This window comes from Lagenorhynchus albirostris, chromosome 5, assembly GCF_949774975.1.
Source record: "Lagenorhynchus albirostris chromosome 5, mLagAlb1.1, whole genome shotgun sequence".
Lineage (NCBI taxonomy): Eukaryota > Metazoa > Chordata > Mammalia > Artiodactyla > Delphinidae > Lagenorhynchus > Lagenorhynchus albirostris.
In genome coordinates, this window is record NC_083099.1 from 97,532,019 (window position 1) to 97,553,033 (window position 21,015).

General features: G+C 37.2%; 2 protein-coding genes across 5 annotated transcripts in view; one reads left to right on the forward strand and one right to left on the reverse strand.

Moving 5' to 3' along the window:
- Positions 1 to 19,472, forward strand: part of ABI3BP (ABI family member 3 binding protein) — a 263,443-nt gene extending 243,971 nt beyond the window's left edge. Inside the window, exons 62-66 of the mRNA XM_060150668.1 lie at positions 13,699 to 13,778; positions 14,574 to 14,603; positions 15,226 to 15,387; positions 16,681 to 16,803; positions 18,188 to 19,472. Coding sequence (XP_060006651.1) covers positions 13,699 to 13,778; positions 14,574 to 14,603; positions 15,226 to 15,387; positions 16,681 to 16,803; positions 18,188 to 18,303 — 511 coding nt within the window. The 3' untranslated portion in view covers positions 18,304 to 19,472. The remainder of the gene's footprint in view (positions 1 to 13,698; positions 13,779 to 14,573; positions 14,604 to 15,225; positions 15,388 to 16,680; positions 16,804 to 18,187) is intronic.
- Positions 19,473 to 19,786: 314 nt separating this feature from the next.
- TFG (trafficking from ER to golgi regulator) overlaps positions 19,787 to 21,015 on the reverse strand; it is a 43,269-nt gene continuing 42,040 nt past the window's right edge. For 2 of the 4 annotated variants that reach the window (XM_060150672.1, XM_060150670.1), the window contains exon 8: positions 19,787 to 20,608. In XM_060150672.1, the coding sequence (XP_060006655.1) occupies positions 20,229 to 20,608 (380 nt within the window). In that variant the 3' untranslated portion in view covers positions 19,787 to 20,228. Of the gene's footprint in view, positions 20,612 to 21,015 lie in introns of all 4 variants that reach the window. The other 2 variants (XM_060150671.1, XM_060150669.1) reach the window with 1 other exon arrangement.

Genomic DNA, 21,015 nt, shown 5'->3' on the forward strand with positions numbered 1-21,015 from the left:
TAAAAAGTGGTTGCCTGAGGTTTATGAGCTTTTGTTTATCAACTAATGAAAACTATACTTCAGCTGTATGTTATGGGTAAAAATAGAGGAAAATCGTTATAGAGAGGAGCAAAGGAAGGGGAGGCGGGGAGAAGTGTCTGCCCTAACCAGACCTGGAGGTTTACCTCAGGTTAGATCCCACAGGTTGGAGCTTCCCTATCTCTGTCAGTTTTGCCCGTGAACTACAGATGCCCTTCTTATAACCTTTACAAACACAAAAGCAAGTATGTGGACATAGAACAGTTCTGCCGTGAGAGTTCTATGGCAGTGTGTGTCAAATTCCCCAAGAATAGAAGCACCTTTAAAAACATTCTTTAGAGATATAATACTAGAGAATATTTATAATGACTTACTATGTGCCTGGTACCTTGCTTTTACATGTATCATCTCATTTAATCCTCATAAGAAACTCACAGATACTTTTATACCCTTATGAGGTTATAATTACTATAATTGATAGTATCCTCACAAATACCATTATTATCCTCATCTTTATACTTGAGGAAATTGAGGCTCAGAGAGGTTAAGTTACTTACCTTAAAGTTACACATTAGTGCAGCTGTGAACCCAACTCTTTCTGGCTCCAAAACCCATGGCCTTAACCACAGAGCCATGCTGCTTTCTGATAGGGCAGCCGGGAAAATTGTTTTTGTTTGGATCCATACCTATCTGGGCAAAACCAGGCATGGCTTCTGCCAGGGGTGTTATTCATTTGGCTTGTCCTCTACAAGGCCCAAAGGCTTGACTGCAGCTGTCACCTGGACTGTACTCCACTTAGATATTCATTTTGATGAAGCAGGTCTTAGAAATAGCTTTTTAAATTTAATTTTCATTTTTATCAGAAGAACATGTACATGGTTTTAAAGCTCAAATACTACAAAGCAGTTCGTTCCTATTCCTAAATTCTATTTGCCAGAAGCAACAATTTTCAATAATTTTGTTCTTTTCTTCAGCTTTATTAAGGTATAATTGATGAAAAAATTATAAGATACTTAAAGCATACAACGTGACTTGATATATATTATGAAAGGATTCCCCCTGAATTAATTAATATATCTATTACATCATATATTTACTATTTTTTAATTGGTGAGAACATTTAAATTATAATCTCTTGGCAAATTTCAGTTATACAGTACAGTGTTTCAACTATAGTCACCATGTTATTCATTAGCTCCTCAGATCCTATTCATCTTACAACTGAAGTTGGTACCCTTTTACCAACGTCTATTTACCCCAGCCCTTGCAGTCACTTTTCTACTCTCTCCGTTTCTATGAGTTTGACGTTTTTTTTTAAAGATCCACATATAAGTGATACCATGAACTCTGTCTTTCTCTGCCTGGCTTATTTCACTTAGCATAATGCCCTCCAGTTTCATTCATGTTATTGCAAATGACAGGATTTACTTCATTTTTAAGGCTGAATAACACTCCGTTGTGTGTGTGTGTATACACATACATACATACATACAGTTGACCCTTGAACAACATAGGTTTGAACTGCATAGGTCCACTTACATGTGGATTTTTTTCAATAAATACAGTACCTGTATTTTCATTTTACAGATCTTTGACTAAAGTTTGTGTTTGATTAGAGATCATAATATGCAGAATCAAAAGAATTAGGGTTTGAGTCCTGATTCTATCCAAACTATTTCAGCTTCTTGCCCTTGGGTGAGTCATTTATCAATTCCTCCATTTTTGAGGCAGAGATAGCAATACTCAGATTTTCACCTGTTTGGGGGGTTGGCACCTGTAACCCCCCATATTGTTCAAGGGTCAACTGTATGTATGTGTGTGTGTGTGTGTGTGTGTGTGTATACACATCATAATTTCTTTATCGATTCTTCTGTCAATGGACACTTAAGTTGTTTCCATACCTTGCCTAGAGTGAATAATGCTGCTATGAACATAGGAGTACAGATATCTTTTCAAGATAATGATTTCATTTCCTTGGATATACACCCAGAGGTGGGATTACTGGGTCATATGGTAGTTCTATTTTTAATTTCTTGAGGAACCTCCATATTGTTCCCCAGAGTGACTGTACCAGCTTACATTCCTACCAGCAGTGCACAAGGGTTCCCTTTACTCCACATCCTCACCAGCATTTGCTATCTCTTCTTTTAGATAATAGACATCCTAACAGGTGTGAGGTAATATCTCATTGGGGTTTTGATTTCCATTTCTCTGATGATTAATGATGTTGAGCATTCTTTCATGTACCTATTGGCTATTTGTATGTCTTCTTTTGAAAAGTGTCTTTTCAGGTCCTTTGCCCATTTCTTAATTGGGTTATTTGCTTTTTTGCTATTGAGTTCTGTGAGTTCTTTATATATTTTGGATATTAACCACTTATCAGATATATGATTTGCAAATATTTTCTCCCATTCTATAGGTTGCCTTTTCATTTTGTTGATGTTTCCTTTTGCTGTGCAGAAGATTTTCAGTTTGATGTAGTCCCACTTATTTATTTTTGCTTTTGTTGCCTTTGCTTTTGGAGTCAGATCCAAAAATTATTGCCAAGACTGATATCAAGGAGCTTATCACCTATTTTTTCTTTGAGGAGTTTTATGATTTCAGGTTTCGTGTTCAAGTCTTTGAACCATTTTGAGTTGATTTTTAGGTATGGTATACAATAGGAGTCCAGCTTCATTCTTTTGCATGTGGCTATCCAGTTTTCCCAACACCATTTATTCAAGGGACTAGCCTTTCCCCATTGTGAATCCTTGGCTCCTTTGTCATAAATTAATTGACCATATACATGTAGGTTTATGTATGGGCTCTCTATTCTGTTCCATTGATCTATGTGTCTTTTTTTTATGCCCATACCATACTGTTTTGATTATTATTGCTTTGTAATATAGTCTGAAATCAGGACATGTGAGGCCTCCAGCTTTGCCTACTTAGGGTCTTTTGTGATTCCATATGAGTCTTAGAAATGTTTTTTCTATTTCTGTGAAAAATGCCATTGGAATTTTGATATGGATTGCATTGAAACTGTAGATCACTTGGGGTAGTACTGACAGTTTAACAATATTAATCCTTTCAATACATGAATGTGGAATATCTTTCATTTTATTTGTTGTTTCTTCAATTTCTTTCATCAGTGTCTTAAAGGTTTTAGTGTACAGATCTTTCATCTCAAAATTATTCCTATTTTATTATTTTCGAGGCTATTGTAAATGTTGAGGCTATTGTAAATGTAAATTGTTTGCTTAATTTCTCTTTCTGATAGTTTGTTTTCGGTATATAGAAAACCAACAGATTTCTATATATTAATATTGTATCCTGCAACTTTACCAAATGTATTAGTTCTAGCAGCTTTTTGGTGGAGCGTTTAGGGTTTTCTATATATAATGTCATGTCATCATCTGCAAACAGAAGTTTTACTTCTTCCTTTCCAATCTGGGCATCTTTTAATTTCCTTCACTTGACTAATAGCTTCCAGTGCTATGTTGAATAAAAGTGGTGAGAGTGTGCATTCTTGTCTTGTTCCTGATCTTAGAGGAAAAGCTTCCAGCATTTCATCATTGAGTATGATGTTAGCTCAATGGGCTTGTCATATAAGCCTTTATTATGTTGAGGTACATTTCCTCTGTACCAAGTTTGTTGAGTTTTTATCGAGAAAGAATGCTGAATTTTGTCAAATGCTTTTTCTGAATCTATTGAGTTCATATAGGTTATATAGATTTTTATTCCTCATTTTGTTAATATGGTATATCACATTGATTGATTTGTGGCTGTTGAACCATCTTTGCATTCTTGGAATGAATCCCACTTGATCATGGTTTATGATCCTTCTAATGTATTGTTGAACTCAGTTTGCTAATATTTTGTTGAGGATTTTTGCATCTATGTTTCATCAGGAATATTGGATTATAATTTTCTTTTCTTGTAGTGTCTTTGTCTGCTTTGGTATCAGCGTAATGCTGGCCACAGAAAATGAGTTTGGGAGTTCCCCCCTCCCCTTCAATCTATAGGAAGACTTTGAGAAGGATTGGTGTTAATTCTTCTTTAAATGTTTGCTAGAATTCACTGGTAAACCCATCTGGTCCTGTGCTTTTGTTTGTTGGGAAGTTTTTGATTACTGACTCAATCTCCTTCCTAGTAATTAGTCTATTCAAATTATCTATTTCTTCATGATTTAGTCTTGGTAGGTTGTATGTTTCTAAGAATTTATACATTTTTCTAGGTTATCCAATCTGTTGGTGTATAATTGTTCATAGTAGTCTCTTATGATCCCTTGTATTTCTGTAGCACCAGTTGTAATGTCTCCTTTTATTTCTGATTTTCTAATTTTATTTGAGTTCTTTTTCTTAGTTACTGTAGCTAAAGGTTTGTCAGTTTTATTTATCTTTATGAAAAACCAGCTCTTAGTTTTGTTGATCTTTTGTATTGTTTTTTGGTCCCTATTTCTTTTACTTCTGCTCTGATCTTTGTTATTTCCTTCCTTCTACTAACTTTGGGCTTAGTTTTTTCTTCTTTTTCTTATTCCTTGAGGTGTAAAATTAGGTTGCTTATTTGATATCTTTCTTTTTCTCAATGTAGGCATTTATTTCTATAAATTTCCCTCTTGGAATTGCTTTTGAGGCATTCCAAAATTTTGGTATGTTGTCTTTTCATTTTCCTTTGCCTCAAGATATATTTTGATTACTCTTGATTTTTTTTCTTTGACCCATTCGTTGTTCAGTAGCATGGAGTAGCATTACTCCACATATTTGTGAAATTTCCAATTTCTTCTTTTAACTGATTTCTATTTTCTTACCATTGTGGTTAGAAAATACACTTTATATGATTTCCATTTTCTTAAATTTATTAAGGCTTGTTTTGCAGCCTAACAGATGACTTATCCTGAAGAAAGTTTCATGTGCTCTTCAGAAGAAAGTGTATTCTGTTGCTGTTGGATGGAATGTTCTTTATATGTCCTTTAGATCCATCTGCTTTAACATTATGTTAAGTCCAGTGTCTCCTTATTAATTTTCTGTATGGGTGTTCTATATATACATTGTTGAAAGCATGGCATTGAAGTTCCCTGCTATTACTGTAGTGCTATTTCTTCCGCAGATCTGTTAATATTTGCTTTATATACTAAGGTCCTCCTATGTTGTGTACATGTTTACAGATGTTATATCCTCTTGATGAACTGACCCCTTTATCATTATATAATGACCTTCTTTGTGTCCTATCACAATCTTTGGCTTAAAGTCTATTTTGTCTTTTATAAATATAGGTATCCCTGCTGTCTTTTCGTTTCCATTTGCATGGAATATCTTTTCCATCCCTTCTCTTTCAGTCTATGTGTGTCCTTAAAGCTGAAGTCAGTCTCTTTTAGGAGAATTAGATGGGTCTTGGTTTTTTAATCCATTCAGCCACTCTATGTCTTTTAATTAGAGTTTGGTCCATTTACATTTAAAATAATTACTGATAGATATGGACTTACTATTGCTATTTTTTTCATTATTTTCTGGTTGTTTTATAATTCCTTTGTTCCTCTCTTCCTCTCTTCCTTTGTGATTTGATGAATTTCTGTAGTGTTATGCTGTGATTCCATTCTCTTTTTTGTGTGTGTATATCGATCATTGGTTATTACTTTGTAGTTACCATGAGGTTTACATAAAACGTCATATGTCTATTTTAAGTTGATGACAACTTCAAACACACAAAAGCTCTACTTTTTTACACTCTTCTCTCCACGTTTTGTTTTTATGCCACAATTTACTTTTTTTTTTTTTTTTTTTCTTTGCGGTACACGGGCCTCTCACTGTTGTGGCCTCTCCTGTTGCGGAGCACAGGCTCCGGATGCGCAGGCTCAGCAGCCATGGCTCACGGGCCCAGCCGCTCTGCGGCATGTGGGATCCTCCTGGACCGGGGCATGAACCCGTGTCCCCTGCTACAGCAGGCGGACTCTCAACCACTGTGCCACCAGGGAAGCCCCACAATTTACATTTTTACACTGTATACCCATTAACAAATTATTATAGTTATTGTAATATTTTTGTCTTTTAACTCTCATATTAGAGTTAGTGATTTACCCATGACAATTTCAACATTAGAGTATTCTGAATGTAACTGTGTATTTACTTTTACCATTGAGTTTTATACTTTCTTGTTTTCCTGTTACTAATTAGCATCCTTTTGTTTCTGTTTGAAGAACTCTCTTTAACATTTCTTGTAAGGCTGATGTAGTGGTGATGAACTCTTTCAGCTTTTGTTTGTCTGGGAAACTTTATCTCGCCTTCAATTCTGAAGAGCAACTTTGCTGAGAATTTTTTCTTTTTTTTTTAGTTTCAGCACTTTGAATATATCTGCTGGTCCCTTCTGGCCTGAAAGTTTCTGCTGAAAAATCTGCTGATATTGCTATGGGAGCTCCCTTGTACATAACAAGTTGTTTTTCCCCTGCTGCTTTTAAGATTCTTTCCTTGTCTTTAACTTTTGACAATTTTATTATCATTAATGTGGATCTCTTAAAATTAATGTGGGTCTCATGATGTGGACCTCTTTGGATTCCATTTGGAACTCTCTGGCCTTCCTGTATCTGGATGTCTGTTTCTTTACCCTGGTTAGGAAAGTTTTCAGCTGTTATTTCTTTGAAAAAGCTTTCTGCCCCCTTTCTTTCCCTCTCCTCATTCTGGGACTCATATAATGCATATCTTGATCCACTTGATGGTGCCCCATACATCTCTTAGGCTTTTTCATTGCTCCTCTGATTGGATGAATTTCACTGCCCCATCTTTGCATCCACTGACCATTTCTTCCACTCATCTAGTCTGCTGTTGAACTCCTCTAATGAAGTTTTTAGGTCAATTATTACATTCTTAACTCTGTGTTTTCTGGTTTGGCACTTTTTTATATTTTCTATCCCTTTGTACTTTGTTTACACATTGTTCTCCTGACCTTGGTAAGCATCTTAATGACTTATTTTGAACTCTTTATCGGGTAAATCACTTGTCCATTCATTAAGATCTGTTTCTGGAGATTTTTCTTGTTCTTTTGTTTGGAACATATTCTTGTTTCTTCATTTTCCTTGATTCTCTGTTTGGTTTCTGCACATTAGATAAAACAGCCGCCTCTCCCAGTCTCAATAGAATGGTCTCAGGTAGGAAATGAACCTCTTGAATCAGCCCAACCTGAGCTCATAGTTGTTTCTCAAACCTCTAAGATTGTCCAAGCAACTTTCTTTGTTCTTAGTGGCTCCTGGTAGTTGGGGGTATGTCAAAACTCATGAGTGTCCCAAAGGGGAGGAACACAGTCAACATTTACATGCAGGCTGATTATAAGCTGGGCCCTAGGCAGCAGGTGGGAAATTATGTAGTTAAGCCGCTTCCAGGGTGTTGACTTAAAAAATATTCACAACCTAAAAGTTGAGCGTTATATTTTATTTGGTGGGCGTTTTTAGGACTTCAAGCCTGGGAGGCAGCATCTCAAGGAACCCTGGGAGAACTGCAGAGGCGAGGGGGGGAACCAGGATAGTTTTGCAACAAAGAGCAGGTAGTCAGAACATCAAAAGATTACTGTTAAAGAAAACCAGATATCCCAAGTTAAGGAATTTAGAGCTTTTCTTTGTATGGGAAGATGCAAGAGTCTAGGCTTACTGAAATCATTCCTTTGATATGCACCTCAGCTATCTGGGGCCAGTGTTTTTACATCCTGAGATTCCTCAGGGCTCACTGTAGGAAGTGGCTACAGTCTGATGGCTGGTAGATGGCAGGTATTCTTTCTTTCCTGAGTTCCCTCAGGGCTCACATTGGAGGGCTGCAATTGCTGATGACTGTGACATCCTCTGTTTACTGATATGGCAGGAAATATTCCATTTCTCAAGGGAAACACTAGGAGATGGCTGTTTTTGCCTGCTGGGCCCAGGATATAGTTAGGGCAGGGAGGTAGGGTAGGGAAGTGTGCTCCTACATCTATTAAAAACTGCTTTTTGTTTGCTAGTCCTGTGGAATTTGTGAACACAAGCCCACTGGCTCTCAGAGACAGGCATTATGGAGACCTATTCCTTGGGCAGCAGCTGCAAAAGCTGGGGTGTCAGCCATTTGTACAAGCCCCTTCCAGGGAAATACTAGTGGCTTGGTTTTATTGTTGTAGCAGGCTGAAGGAAGAGGGCAGGGAAGGTGTATCCCAACCTCCCTGTCACTGGGGAGGATCACAGCCAACCCCTAAACATGTGCTAAAACTAAAAGCTTCACCCTCAGGTGTCAGCTTTTAAAAGATGCATATAAACCCCTCAGGGAAAGATAGGAAGATGGGCATTTTTGCCTGCTTCCTCTGTGCTGAGCCCTGGGGGGCAGCTAGTTAAAAACTGCTTCTTTGCCACAGTCCTGTGGGACTCATGAATGGCTAAGTAACCCATTGGCTATCAGAGCCAGGTGATCCAAGGACTCATCCCTTTGGATGGAAGCTGTAAAAAGTAGGGCACAGACATGTTTACAACCTCCTTCCAGGCAGATACTAGCAACTTTGAGCAGGCTGGAGAGAGAAGGTGGGAGAGCATCCAATGGCTTCCCTGGTCTCCAGGGAGGATCATAGCCCCCAGAGCTTGCTAAATTAAAATCCTGACCCTCAGGTTGCAGCTTTAAACACTGGCAGATAAACACACACCTTTCAGAGAAATATTGAGATAGGTGATTGTGCCCTTTTGCTCTGCCATAGTGAATGCTCATGCACTTGTGAAGAAGTGGATTTGCTGCTATATCCTTATGGGTCTCATAAACACAAGCCCAGTTGGCTTTCAGAGCTGGGTGTTTAGGGGACCCATCCCTGAGGTAAGAATCTTAAAAGCTGGGATGCAGATGTGGGTTACAAACCCTTTGCTCCTCAGGAAGAAGTTGGGAGTTGGGGATTCCCTCCTGATTATATGGTGCTGTGTCAGGGATGGGATTTATGTCAAGTGTGTTTCAGCCTTTGCTACCCATTTTGATGGGGGTATTCTTTCATTTCCCCAATGCATAGGAGTTGCTCAGCTAGTTTCTGGATCTCTTTCAGAGGGAATTGCTCTATGTGCAGCTGTGCATCCAATGTGTATGTGAGGGGAGGAGAGCTCAGGAGCTTCCTATGTTACCACCTTAGTCCTGCCTCTCTCATTCCCAATTATTTTAGCTATTTCTTCTGTTAATTAAATCCATATGTCTAGACTGACTATTTCTCCAAATGGTCAAGTGCTCAAGTCATCTATTTGTTACCTGTGTTTGTTTATGGCAACATCTCCTGGAATCCCTCACCATCATCTTTTGCCTCTCTCCTATGTCGAATCCCCCTAATTCCTATATCCCATGTCTTCCTTGTTTACTCGCTTTCTGGAATTTCTTGAGAAACACATCTTGAAGAAAGGTTATGGAAGATAATATTTTTGAGTTCTTACGTGTCTGAAAATATCTGTTTTATTCTGATACTGTTGTTTAGTCATAGATTGTAGGATAAAATGAACGCTTGAAAGCATTGTTCCATTATTTTCTAACTTCTAGAGCTGCTGAGATGTCACGTCATTCTGATTCTGCATCCTTTGAATAGGACCTATTTTCTTCTCAGAAACCTTTAAGATCTTGTCTTTATCCCAGTACTCTGAAATTTTGCAATTTGTTTGCTTTAGTCTTTTTTCTTTTTTCACCTTGCTGGGCAAATATTAGGCCTTTTAAATCTAGAAACCCATGTTTTTCAATTCTGGGAAATCACTTAAAAACTTTCTAAGATAATTTTCTACCCTCCTTTTCCACTCCTCTCTCTTCTAGAACCTACTAGTTTTATATTCCCTGAAAAAATCTGCTCATTTCCATATTTTCTCTCATTTTTCAACTTCTTTTCTAGTATTTGTAAAATTTCCTTAATTTTCCAAACATTTTATTTGAAGTTTTATTTATTCTGAACTTTTTATTTTAAATAACTTTCTTCTCCTCTATGGGATTTTTGCACAGCTAAAATCCTATGCTTATTCCCTATGTATAATCAATATTTTCTCTGAGACATTACTCTCTTCTACCTACAGTGTCATAAATCTTGTGATAAAAAGTGCTTCTTGGGAAAGATTTTGCCTTTTAAAATATATTCTGTTATATAATTTCTGTTTAATGAGCCAAAAATATGTGCCTTTTAGTTCTCATGCAGTTAATTAATTTAAAATGATTTCTTCAAAACTTGTCAAGTATCATAAAACGGTAGGGAAAAACCCCAAAAACAATCCCCCAAAGTAGCTTATAAATATTTGTGGCCATTCTACAAATATAGCTGAAGTGTAAATAACTGTGAAATAAAAAGACATGAAAATAATTTCAGCAATCAGACTTGGCCAAAGCACAGAGCTTTTTGGCAATGGCCTGGAGTGTGGAATGCATTGCCTGCTTGAATCCAAGTCCAGGTGCCTGTGATTTCTTTTTCCACTTTCAGTTCACCATTTTTTTTTTTAATAAGTTCATCAGGCCTCTGAGCTAGAATTTAAGCTGTGGAAAATATTCTATGCCAGAGCACCCCATGTATGTGCAATTTATTTAAATGAGTGAGATGGGTGGCTTTATATCAGCAGTCTTACTGCAAAGGATAATGGCACTTTCTACCAGTTGATTAGTTTACAAAATGCTTTCATGTGCAGTTTTTCACTCTAAAAACGCTGAATGTTTTAATTCTATGACATAAATCACAGCAAGGTCCTTTTTGACCTACCTCCTAGAGAAATGGAAACAAAAACAAAAATACACAAATGGGACCTAGTGAAACTTAAAAGCTTTTGCACAGCAAAGGAAACCATAAACAAGACCAAAAGACAACCCTCAGAATGGGAGAAAATATTTGCAAATGAAGCAACTGACAAAGGATTAATCTCTAAAATTTACAAGCAGCTCATGCAGCTCAATATCAAAAAAAAAAAAACCCAATCCAGCTCAATATCAAAAAAAAAAAAACCCAATCCAAAAATGGGCAGAAGACCTAAATAGACATTTCTCCAAAGAAGATATACAGACTGCCAATAAACATGAAAGGATGCTCAACGTCACTAGGGAAATGCAAATCAAAACTACAATGAGGTTATCACCACACACTGGTCAGAATGGCCATCATCAAAAAACCTACAAACAGGGCTTCCCTGGTGGCGCAGTGGTTGAGAATCTGCCTGCCAATGTAGGGGAGACGGGTTCAAGCCCTGGTCTGGGAAGATCCCACATGCCGCAGAGCAACTAGGCCCGTGAGCCACAACTACTGAGCCTGCGCGTCTGGAGCCTGTGCTCTGCAACAAGAGAGGCCACGACAGTGAGAGGCCTGCGCACCGCGATGAAGAGTGGCCCCCGCTTGCCGCAACTAGAGAAAGCCCTCGCACAGAAACGAAGACCCAACACAGCCAAAAATAAATTAATTAAAAAAAAAACTATGAGCAATAAATGCTGGAGAGGGTATGGGGAAAAAGAAACCCTCTTGCACTGTTGGTGGGAATGTAAACTGATACAGCCACTATGGAGAACAGTATGGAGGTTCCTTAAAAAACTAAAAACAGAACTACCATACAACCTAACAGTCCCACTAATGGGCATATACCCTGAGAAAACCATAATTCAAAAAGTCATGTACCACAATATTCACTGCAGCACTATTTACAATAGCCAGGACATGGAAGCAACCTAAGTGTCCATCGACATATGAATGGATAAAGAAGATGTGGCACATATATACAATGGAATATTACTGAACCCTAAAAAGAAACGAAATTGAGTTATTTGTAGTGAGGTAGATGGACCTAGTCTGTCATACAGAGTTAAGTAACTCAGAAAAAGAACAACAAATACCATATGCTAACACATATATATGGAATCTTAAAAAAAAAAAGGTTCTGAAGAACTTAGGGGCAGGACAGGAATAAAGACGCAGACCTAGCCTGTCATACAAAGTGAAGTAACTCAAACAGAACAACAAATACCATATGCTAACACATATATATGGAATCTAAAAAAGAAAGGTTCTGAAGAACTTAGGGGCAGGACAGGAATAAAGATGCAGAGGGGATATGGGGATGTATGTATATGTATAGCTGATTCACTTTGCTATAAAGCAGAAACTAACACAACATTGTAAAGCAATTATACTCCAATAAAGATGTTAAAAAATTTTTAAATAAATAAATGAAAATGCTGCATGTTTTAATCCCCATATCACAAAGTTTGGAAAAGCAAAGACAATAAGAGTACAATGGTTAAAAGCGTCATTGCTCTTAACTGAAAAATAGGAAAATAATTATCTCTTGGGGTTTGTGTGTATTACTTTTCCTATGTAGTATCTGGTACATAGTAGGCACTCAAAAAATGTTCATATTGTAATGCTAGAATCTGTCTTCTTTATAGATTCCAGCAGTACCTCAATGGTCAAAAATCTGACTCCTTGAGCCCCAGAAAGTTCTGTTATTGCTCACTTGGTATCCTCTGTACCAAATTAAGAGCTGTCATCCTTCTGTTTTTCACTTTTTTCTAAAGTATTTTTTGTGTTTTGCACTCTTAGTCAATTACAAACTTTTTAAAAACAGGAATTATCTCCCAAAAGTCTTTCACAATTTTGAAACTCAATCAATTCTATCAGCTGACTCAAGCTGGTTTTACATTCAAAATTACTTTCCTGCTAAGTCTGCTACTGAAAGGAACTCTTCGTTTCAGACAAACAGCAAATAGCTTTACTGTTTGAACTTAAAAGGGTTTGCTCTGCTTGAGTATTCTATGGATGAAGTTTGTCAAATATTGCATAGTAATTTAGTGCATAATTCTTAAGGACAGAATCAAACATAACTGCAAGGGATATGGGCTTATTTTGTCTTTTGTTTTTTTAACATAAAGGGTTAAGGGCCTGGCCCATATAAATCTAGTTTATAAAAGGAGAGAAAAGTGTCTTTGTGCCCATAGTCTTCATGAGCTGACACTACCATGCCCCTACTCAGAATATTTCGTGGCTTCCTATGATCCACAGAAGACCCAAGTTCCAGGAGATATAACCAGGAACTTCTTGCAACAAAATATTCTCATGTACATCTGCTCCCATAGCTTATCTAGTAGTTCTCAAATGTCAGTGGGCACAGGATTCACCTCAGGAACTTATTATAAATACCTCTCTGGAACCCCTCAAAAAGGGATTCAGTAGCTAGACTGGAACAAGAAGTCTGCACTTTAAACAAACTTTCCCCAGTGTAGCTCTATCATGTGATTCTGACATGGGTAGCTCAAACCCCACAATGAAGAACACTGCCTAAGTCTATGGCTATACCCAGGGTTGGGATAATAAGGAATAAAAAGGAATTTATTCTGCGCTCCCAGGAAGTAGCTAAACATTTGAAGGAAACTGAGGCTCCTTGTTACTGGAATTAGCCCGGGTCCACCACATACCTCTTTTCCTGTATGTCCATTAGCAACCTGCCCAGCTATTTCTATTAATTTGGAGTTTTTAAAAGACAACAATCTTTTTTATTAACTTAACCCTTTTCTTCTAGAAAACAATTAGACAAGCTGTTTGAACAGCAGAATTAAAGGAATTTTTCTTTCCTGAAGCTTCTTCTAGAACATATGTCCATTCACTGTCATGATGATTTCAAAACAGAATCAGGAAGAATGTCGGTATGACAAGAAAATTGTTTGTTTCCTACCACTTAAGAACATGATTTCTGTTTTCTGTTTGTTTCTTTTCCCCCCTACACAGCTATGAGTTCCAGGTGAAACCCAAAAACCCACTTGGTGAAGGCCCACCCAGCAACACGGTGGCATTCAGTACTGAATCAGGTAATCACATCAGCAGTAATTCCTAACAAGGATATAAAGGGTCACCATGTTTTGCATAGCTTGTTTGAAACCTAGCTAAACACTGGGTAAAGCATTTGATTTAAAAAAAAAACATCCATTTGAAAAAGCAAACTGATGAAGGTACCCTTAAGGAAACACCCCTTGGGTGTTTCCTCATTTATCCTGATGTCAGAAAAACATTAGGCATATCAGTTTAAAAGAAAAAAAGCATATAGTCAGTCTATACTCAATAGTGCATGAATGCTCCTTTCTATGCCTAGAATCTGTGCCTAGAATCAAAACATCAGATGCTCAGCCACAGTATCCAGAAAGGGAATTCATGTGAGTTTTTTATGATGAAGAGCTGTGAAATTTTCTAATTTGGCCTAAGTTTCAATTCCTTAATGAGATACATCTGTACTCACAGCATTAGTGTATAATTTTTTACACCAAATGCAGTTCATGGCATCTTGGTGATTTTATCATCAATAGTTTTTTTAATGAAACTAAAAGAGGAAGATTTTAAAATGGAAGTAAAATCTAGAACAGCAATGAAGACTACTAACTACACAAATCACATATAAAAGATACAGCTGAGTACGTGGCAGAGGAGATTCTCCACTGGAGAACAATTCCCAAAACAAAATATACAATTTTCAAATTTGGACTTTAGTAAGAGTGTACCGTTTTGCAAGATTCCTTAACAACTATAAGCACCCATCTTCTTCACTATGTCACTGGAACACTGGGACTTACCTAATAACCTCTGACTCTGTCTTTGCTATTTCTCCTTAGCTGACCCAAGAGTGAGCGAGCCAGTTTCTGGTAAGTACCTACCTGGATGACAACACAGCTACACGCTTTCCGACAGTGATTCAACTAAACGGGCATGGTAGAATTTTAGTCATGATTTCACTTTAGTCCATTTAGTCTTCTTAGAATATCAATCAGGTATGAATGCTTACCTAAAACATTCAGTAACATTGACAGCCTATGTTGTTTCAGGAACAAGTTGAATATTTTAAAACCTGCTTTCCATTCTTGTAACAGACTAGCTCAACTTTTCTGTTTAATAATTAAGTCAAGATACAGGACCCTCACTTCCACTTTTAATAACAAGTCACATTAAAGCAACTGTTTAAATTGTATAATATGCTGCAAAAAAAGAAACCTAAATTTGCTCCTAAAGGGATGCTGTTCTACATTGAGCACTGCAGAGGCTAGTCAACTCTGACACATACTGCTCCAAGATTTACCTCATCATTGATGGAAATTTAATTGGGGGTTTACTCCTATATTTTTGGCTCCAATATTTAGCACTGGAGAAAACCAGCTATCAGCAGGTTGACAATGAACTTGGCAAACTGCTTTTTTAAAAGCTTTTAAGACAGCTCTTCAGGACCAAAAGTCAAATACTAAACTCAAACCATGTGCTTTCTTTATGCAGCAGGAAGAGATGCCATCTGGACTGAAAGACCCTTTAATTCAGACTCTTACTCAGAATGTAAGGGCAAACAGTATGTCAAAAGGACGTGGTATAAAAAGTTTGTAGGGGTGCAGCTGTGCAACTCTCTCAGATACAAGATTTATCTGAGTGACTCCCTCACAGGTAAGCACGGCCATCAGTTCTGTTTTGAGGATTATCCTTCAGGAAATGCTTTGCAGCATTCTGTAACTTAGCCTTTTCTATGGACAGTCCCAGACACGAAGGTGTGATGTAAATACAAGTTTCCTTTTTGAGCAAGATGTTATTGGAATCTTAGGATTTGAGACATGCTACAAGAAGGTAAATAATGAAAATGCAATCTGAAACGGTGCCATCGTGGCGAACCTGAATGTAGAAAAACTAGTCACATCCAAGCTCAATTTTGTTACAGCCAACCCAGGATAAAAAGCCTACGGGTAGTAAAAAGAGTGTATCTAACAATAATCATGGAAGGAGTACGACGTATTTAAGATTTTAAGTCTGTCAGAGACAAGAGCAAGATTAAAACACTGAGCCAGTAGGGCTATAACCCCTTGCTCCAGACTCAGTGGGTTCATATTCATACAGTGAAAATTTTAAGTAAGATTGGCCCAACATAGAAAGGTAGACATTTGCTCAATCATTCGACAGAACTATCTGCTTTGTTCAGACATCGTTCCAGGTGCTGGGGACAAAGCAGGAAATAAGACACGTTCCTGCTCTTTGTAGCTTACAATCTAGCGGGGAGAGACAGAAAGCAAACATGTAAATAAGAATTTCATATAGTGCTCTGAAGAAAAAAAAAAGGGTGAAAGAAAATGGCTGAATGGAATGAAAATGGAGGAAAAAAATGGCTGAATGAAAACTCTTAGTTAGAATGGTTAGGAAAAGCACCCCCCTCAAAAGGTAGCACTTGTGCCGAGAAGAAAACTGTGAGAAGGAACCAACCACGCAAAGATCGAGGGATAAAGAACCAGAGGTAGAGGGAAGAGAAACGCAAAGACCTGCAGCAGAAAATGCCTCGCCGGTTCCACTAGTGTGGCTGAGGCTTAGTAAGGGGAAGATCGGGCAGCATGAAACCGTGCGGAGCTAGGAAACCAGGTAAGACTCCCGGGTTTTATTCTGAGTACAACAGAAGACTGCTGGAGAGATTGATGGAGGGGCGTAACACTATCTGAGCTGCGTTTTTAAAAGATGACTCATCTGTGAAAGGAGGAGGGGAGGAAAAATAGGGAAAAGCAAGAGTGAAAGCAGGGACGCCAGTGGGGAGACGATTCCATAGTTCAATCAAGGAACACTGGTGGCTCGAACTGGAAAGAAAGGGGGAAGAAGTACAAGAACAAGGAAGACAGATTATTTGAAACAATTTGATTATTTCAGAGTCCTCCCATATCAAAGGCAGCAATACTTCATGATCCTTTTAATTTGTTTTTTCAGGAAAATTTTATAACATAGGTGATCAGAGAGGCCATGGAGAAGATCACTGCCAGTTCGTAGACTCATTTTTAGATGGACGCACAGGACAGCAACTCTCTTCTGACCAGTTACCCACCAAAGAAGGTATGTTTTCTGAGCCTCCTCGTAAGTAAGAGGCTTTTACAAAAAACATTCAAGCTGAGAAAATCAATCACTTTAAAAATAATTCTGTAGTACTACTACTCCATCTGCCTAGGAAAAAGGACTTCCCACATAAGACCTTAACACGAAGACTTTAATAGAAGTTTCTTCACTTTCCTCCCATTCCTTAAGACTCTGTTCCTTAGAGCTGAGGGGAATTACAGAACATCTTATATAAATCCATTCTACTTTAAGAAAACCTGAATTTTCAAAAGCTATAAAAGAGCAGCTTAAAAACAGCTATAAAAAAGAAGCTTAATTTCCCCAGCTTAAATCATTCATGCACTACTTTTATGGTTTTTGTCATACCGAGCACACAGGCATTTTTTTTATTCCTTTTTTAAAAATTTTAAAGAAATTCAAAGCTTTACTACTACTGTAGAAGGAAAAAAGAATGTTACTTGCCTTATAAATAATTCTATAAATACAACGAAAATAGAAGAATTCTGCTGAGAAATGACTAACCACTGTAACTTGCTATGGACACATTAGCACCAAGCTGTTTAGTAAGAATTGAAAAGACTGAAAATTAATTTAATCCCTGTCCAGGTAGGGTAAGAAAGGGTAAATTACACATCCATGTTACTCAGGAGTTACCAAGAGGGGCTTGTTAAATACTTAAAATTATTTGACTAGTCTTTTCAGCATCACATTTTGGTCACTGGCACTAAAAATACCAACCACACTAAAAGGTGACTTAATAAGATCTGTGAACTCATTATCAGAAAATTGAAATGGCTGCCTCACAGGAACCAGATATACAATATACTGTAAATTGTGTCTATTTCTGTAACATTTTACATTCACAGCAAAATTTTTAATCACTTAGTGTAGGGTCCTTGAAGGAAGATTTCATCAAACTTTAGTTCTGAGAAATCTAGCAATCTTAGACCAATCCTTCTTTTGTTTCCTAACATTTTAGTACAACACTCCTTTAACCAGGTAACTTCATAGACCACCACTAGGCCGTAAAGTACAGAAAGTACACTTTTACGTAGGTCAGAGTGTGTACTGAACTTGGTCAGTTATACTCAAACAAAACACGAAACCCCTCCAACTCCTGCCCCCTTTCAGCTTTATCTCTCAAATACTACCAACCATCCCATCCTAGATTAAGGCAGATGTCAAGGAGTTTCAAGTGTCCCTGATGTTCAGCTAGCCATTACCACCTCAGGAAAGACACCAGGGCCTCTCTTACTATCCTTTTTCTAAAATACTCTGCTTCACCTAGAGTAAGCTTCAGGCATTCAATGACACCCTTCAACCTATGAGCACTGAGGACAAAAATATATCATAGCAGCTATTAAAATTAATTATTTTCTCTCAGGCTATTTCAGAGCAGTTCGCCAGGAACCTGTCCAATTTGGAGAAATTGGTGGTCACACCCAAATCAATTATGTCCAGTGGTATGAATGTGGGACCACAATTCCTGGAAAATGGTAGATGCTGCAATCACGTTCAGAAGTGCCTTCTGTTTCATCATGGCAAAAATAATTGGAAACAGTATGGTGTTTGTCACATGCATTTAAAGCTCTTATGTTTACTATGTATAAAAGTTTAAAATCTAATTAATAGCAATATTAGATGTTTACTAGGAAGATTGCTAAGAATATTTATCAGGTTTTACAAAGTCATTTAAAGAAAGCAAAATATTGACATTAACAGAATAACATTTTTGGGGAAGCTGGCTCCCTATTCATGGTATTTTAAGAGATCATTTGTATATTATTTATCATATTGTTGTAATGATGTTTTGAGATACTTTTATAACAAAATTAACATCAAAAAACTAATATACTTTTTAAAAAATACTTACTATTATTCTGTATTCTTCCTACTGGTGAGTTAATTCCATAAACCTCTACTTGGTTTAACTTATTAGATCAGATTATCTTCAACATATATATCTGGGGGAAAAAGGTGCTAATATTCACATGTTTATTTAAACTTCAACTTTTTAGCAACAGCTGAATATCTTTTCTGAAGCGTTTAAATAGTTAACCATTCATGACAGTATACATTTCCTCAAATATCTGCAAATTATTGAAAAGATTTTGTTTGAATCAGTAAATTTCATTTCAGTTATAAATAGAATTGAGAATTATATATAGCGTTTCAAAATACATTACATATTTTTTTCTTTCTCTACCCATAAACATGGTACAATGTCTGAATGTTATTTGTCAAACTATCCCTTTAAGCAGTTGTGTTCCTACTGTTTTTAATATAATTCTAATCAAGCTGTATACAGAGACTGACTGTAACGTCTAAGCACAAAAGGATAATGCATGATGAGATCCCTGCCATTTTATAGGATATTTACTATATTTTTACACAGAAGATCTCTAGGGAATGAATGTATCAGAGGCTGTTTTTGTAATTCTGTCTAACCCAACCTGTAATGAAAATCTGACTCGTTTTTATGTTTAAAAAAAAAAAGTATTTTTCTCCTTCATTTGGGGAGGGAGATGGGAATGCTGCATTGTTGCCCTCCTCCTTAAAGGACCTTTCTGTGCTTACCACCTTTCACCATGCTTCAGTTTTATCAATACTTCATTTTATATTTTTCAAACAAGTATAAACTCTGCAATAAAGAGATGTAGTTTTTTTAAGACCGAGTTCTTCATTTCTGAATGGTTCATTTCTATAAGGAAAATCACAAGTTATTTAGGATCTACCAAACCCCTCTTGTATCTTTTAATACTGAATCTACTGTGTTTATTTATATATAATAATATTATATAATCTATCTTCTTGTGAAATCTATTTCACAAGAAAGGCATAAAAGATAAAAGGTCTATACTTCATTTTAAGACCAAAACATCAATAAGGATTTGTATTTTTTCTCATTTATATATATATATATATACATATACACACACACACATATAGTGTCAATGACTAAATTAAATTACAAGACCACTAATGGATTCAATCATCTTTCTTTATTAACCTATCAATGTTTGTTACATTTATACATAATATCTAGTCTTCGCAAAGGGATCTACTTTAGTACATCATGTTAATGGTAAAAAGCCAAGTAAGATGGCTGAACTTCAACCTAGCATTTTAATATCCTCTGGACAAGGCAAGCTAGAAAGTCAATCACTTTGCACACATGTAAGAGTAGTGTTCCAAAATAACTAGGGAGCTGCTACAATTTTAAGCAGGGGAGGAAAAAAACTTTCATTTTGGTCTTTTTTCTTCCAGCAAATTAACTTTCAATTAACAGCAACAATGATATATCATAAAAAAATGCTCTGCTTTTTAAACTTTTGTGAACTTCAATACAAATTAAAAGAGTAGTATTGGAGTCTTTTGGGAGGCGAACAGCTAGCAGCTACATTCATCAGTGTAACTGAGCCTCCTTATCGATAACCTGGTCCAGGTTGGGTATAGCCCTGACCAAAGGGAGGACGGCTACGTGCATAAGGGTTAGACCCACTCGGAAGAGGGGTCATGGTACTCCCAGGAGGTGGAGTGAAACCTGGTCTTGGTTGATAGGCCCCGGGTTGGCTTGGAGCCATTCCAGGTTGTGAGGCAGGGGCCACAGTGTAATTAGTGGGCTGAGAAGTTTGGGTAGTGTAGGTCTGTGGAGGGTAACTGCTCGCCTGGTACTGCTGTGGCGGCTGAGCAGCAAGTTGCTGAGGCTGACCAGAGAAGGCAGGAGCCGGTGCCTGGGAAGCTGGCTGCTGGCCATATCCCTGGAACTGCTGAGGTTGCTGGGGTCCAGTCTGCTGACTGTAGCCTGCTGAAAAGGCAAAACGTACATATCTTATTTTTCCTTTTGGTGACCAATTTCCAGAGAATTAGTCTTACTGTTATGGACAAAAAAATGAGAAATTTAACAAACTTAATCCTAAGTATTTATGCAACAAGTAGAGTAGCAGAGTCTATATTTCAAGACCACATAGTATCCAAGAAGCACTTTCTAGACAATTTTGTAAACCCTCTAAAATTAAAACCACTATATATACTTCTTCTACTTCAACTCCTCCTACACTGCCTAATCCCTGAGAGCAAATTCCTGTTCTAGCATAACTCCCAGTATAGAGTAGATGTTCAAATGATAAATGCAGGAATTAATGCAAAAGCTAGTCATTAACCTGGTTCTGAGGGGCCTGTTTAATAACAGTACCAAATAAAAACACATTT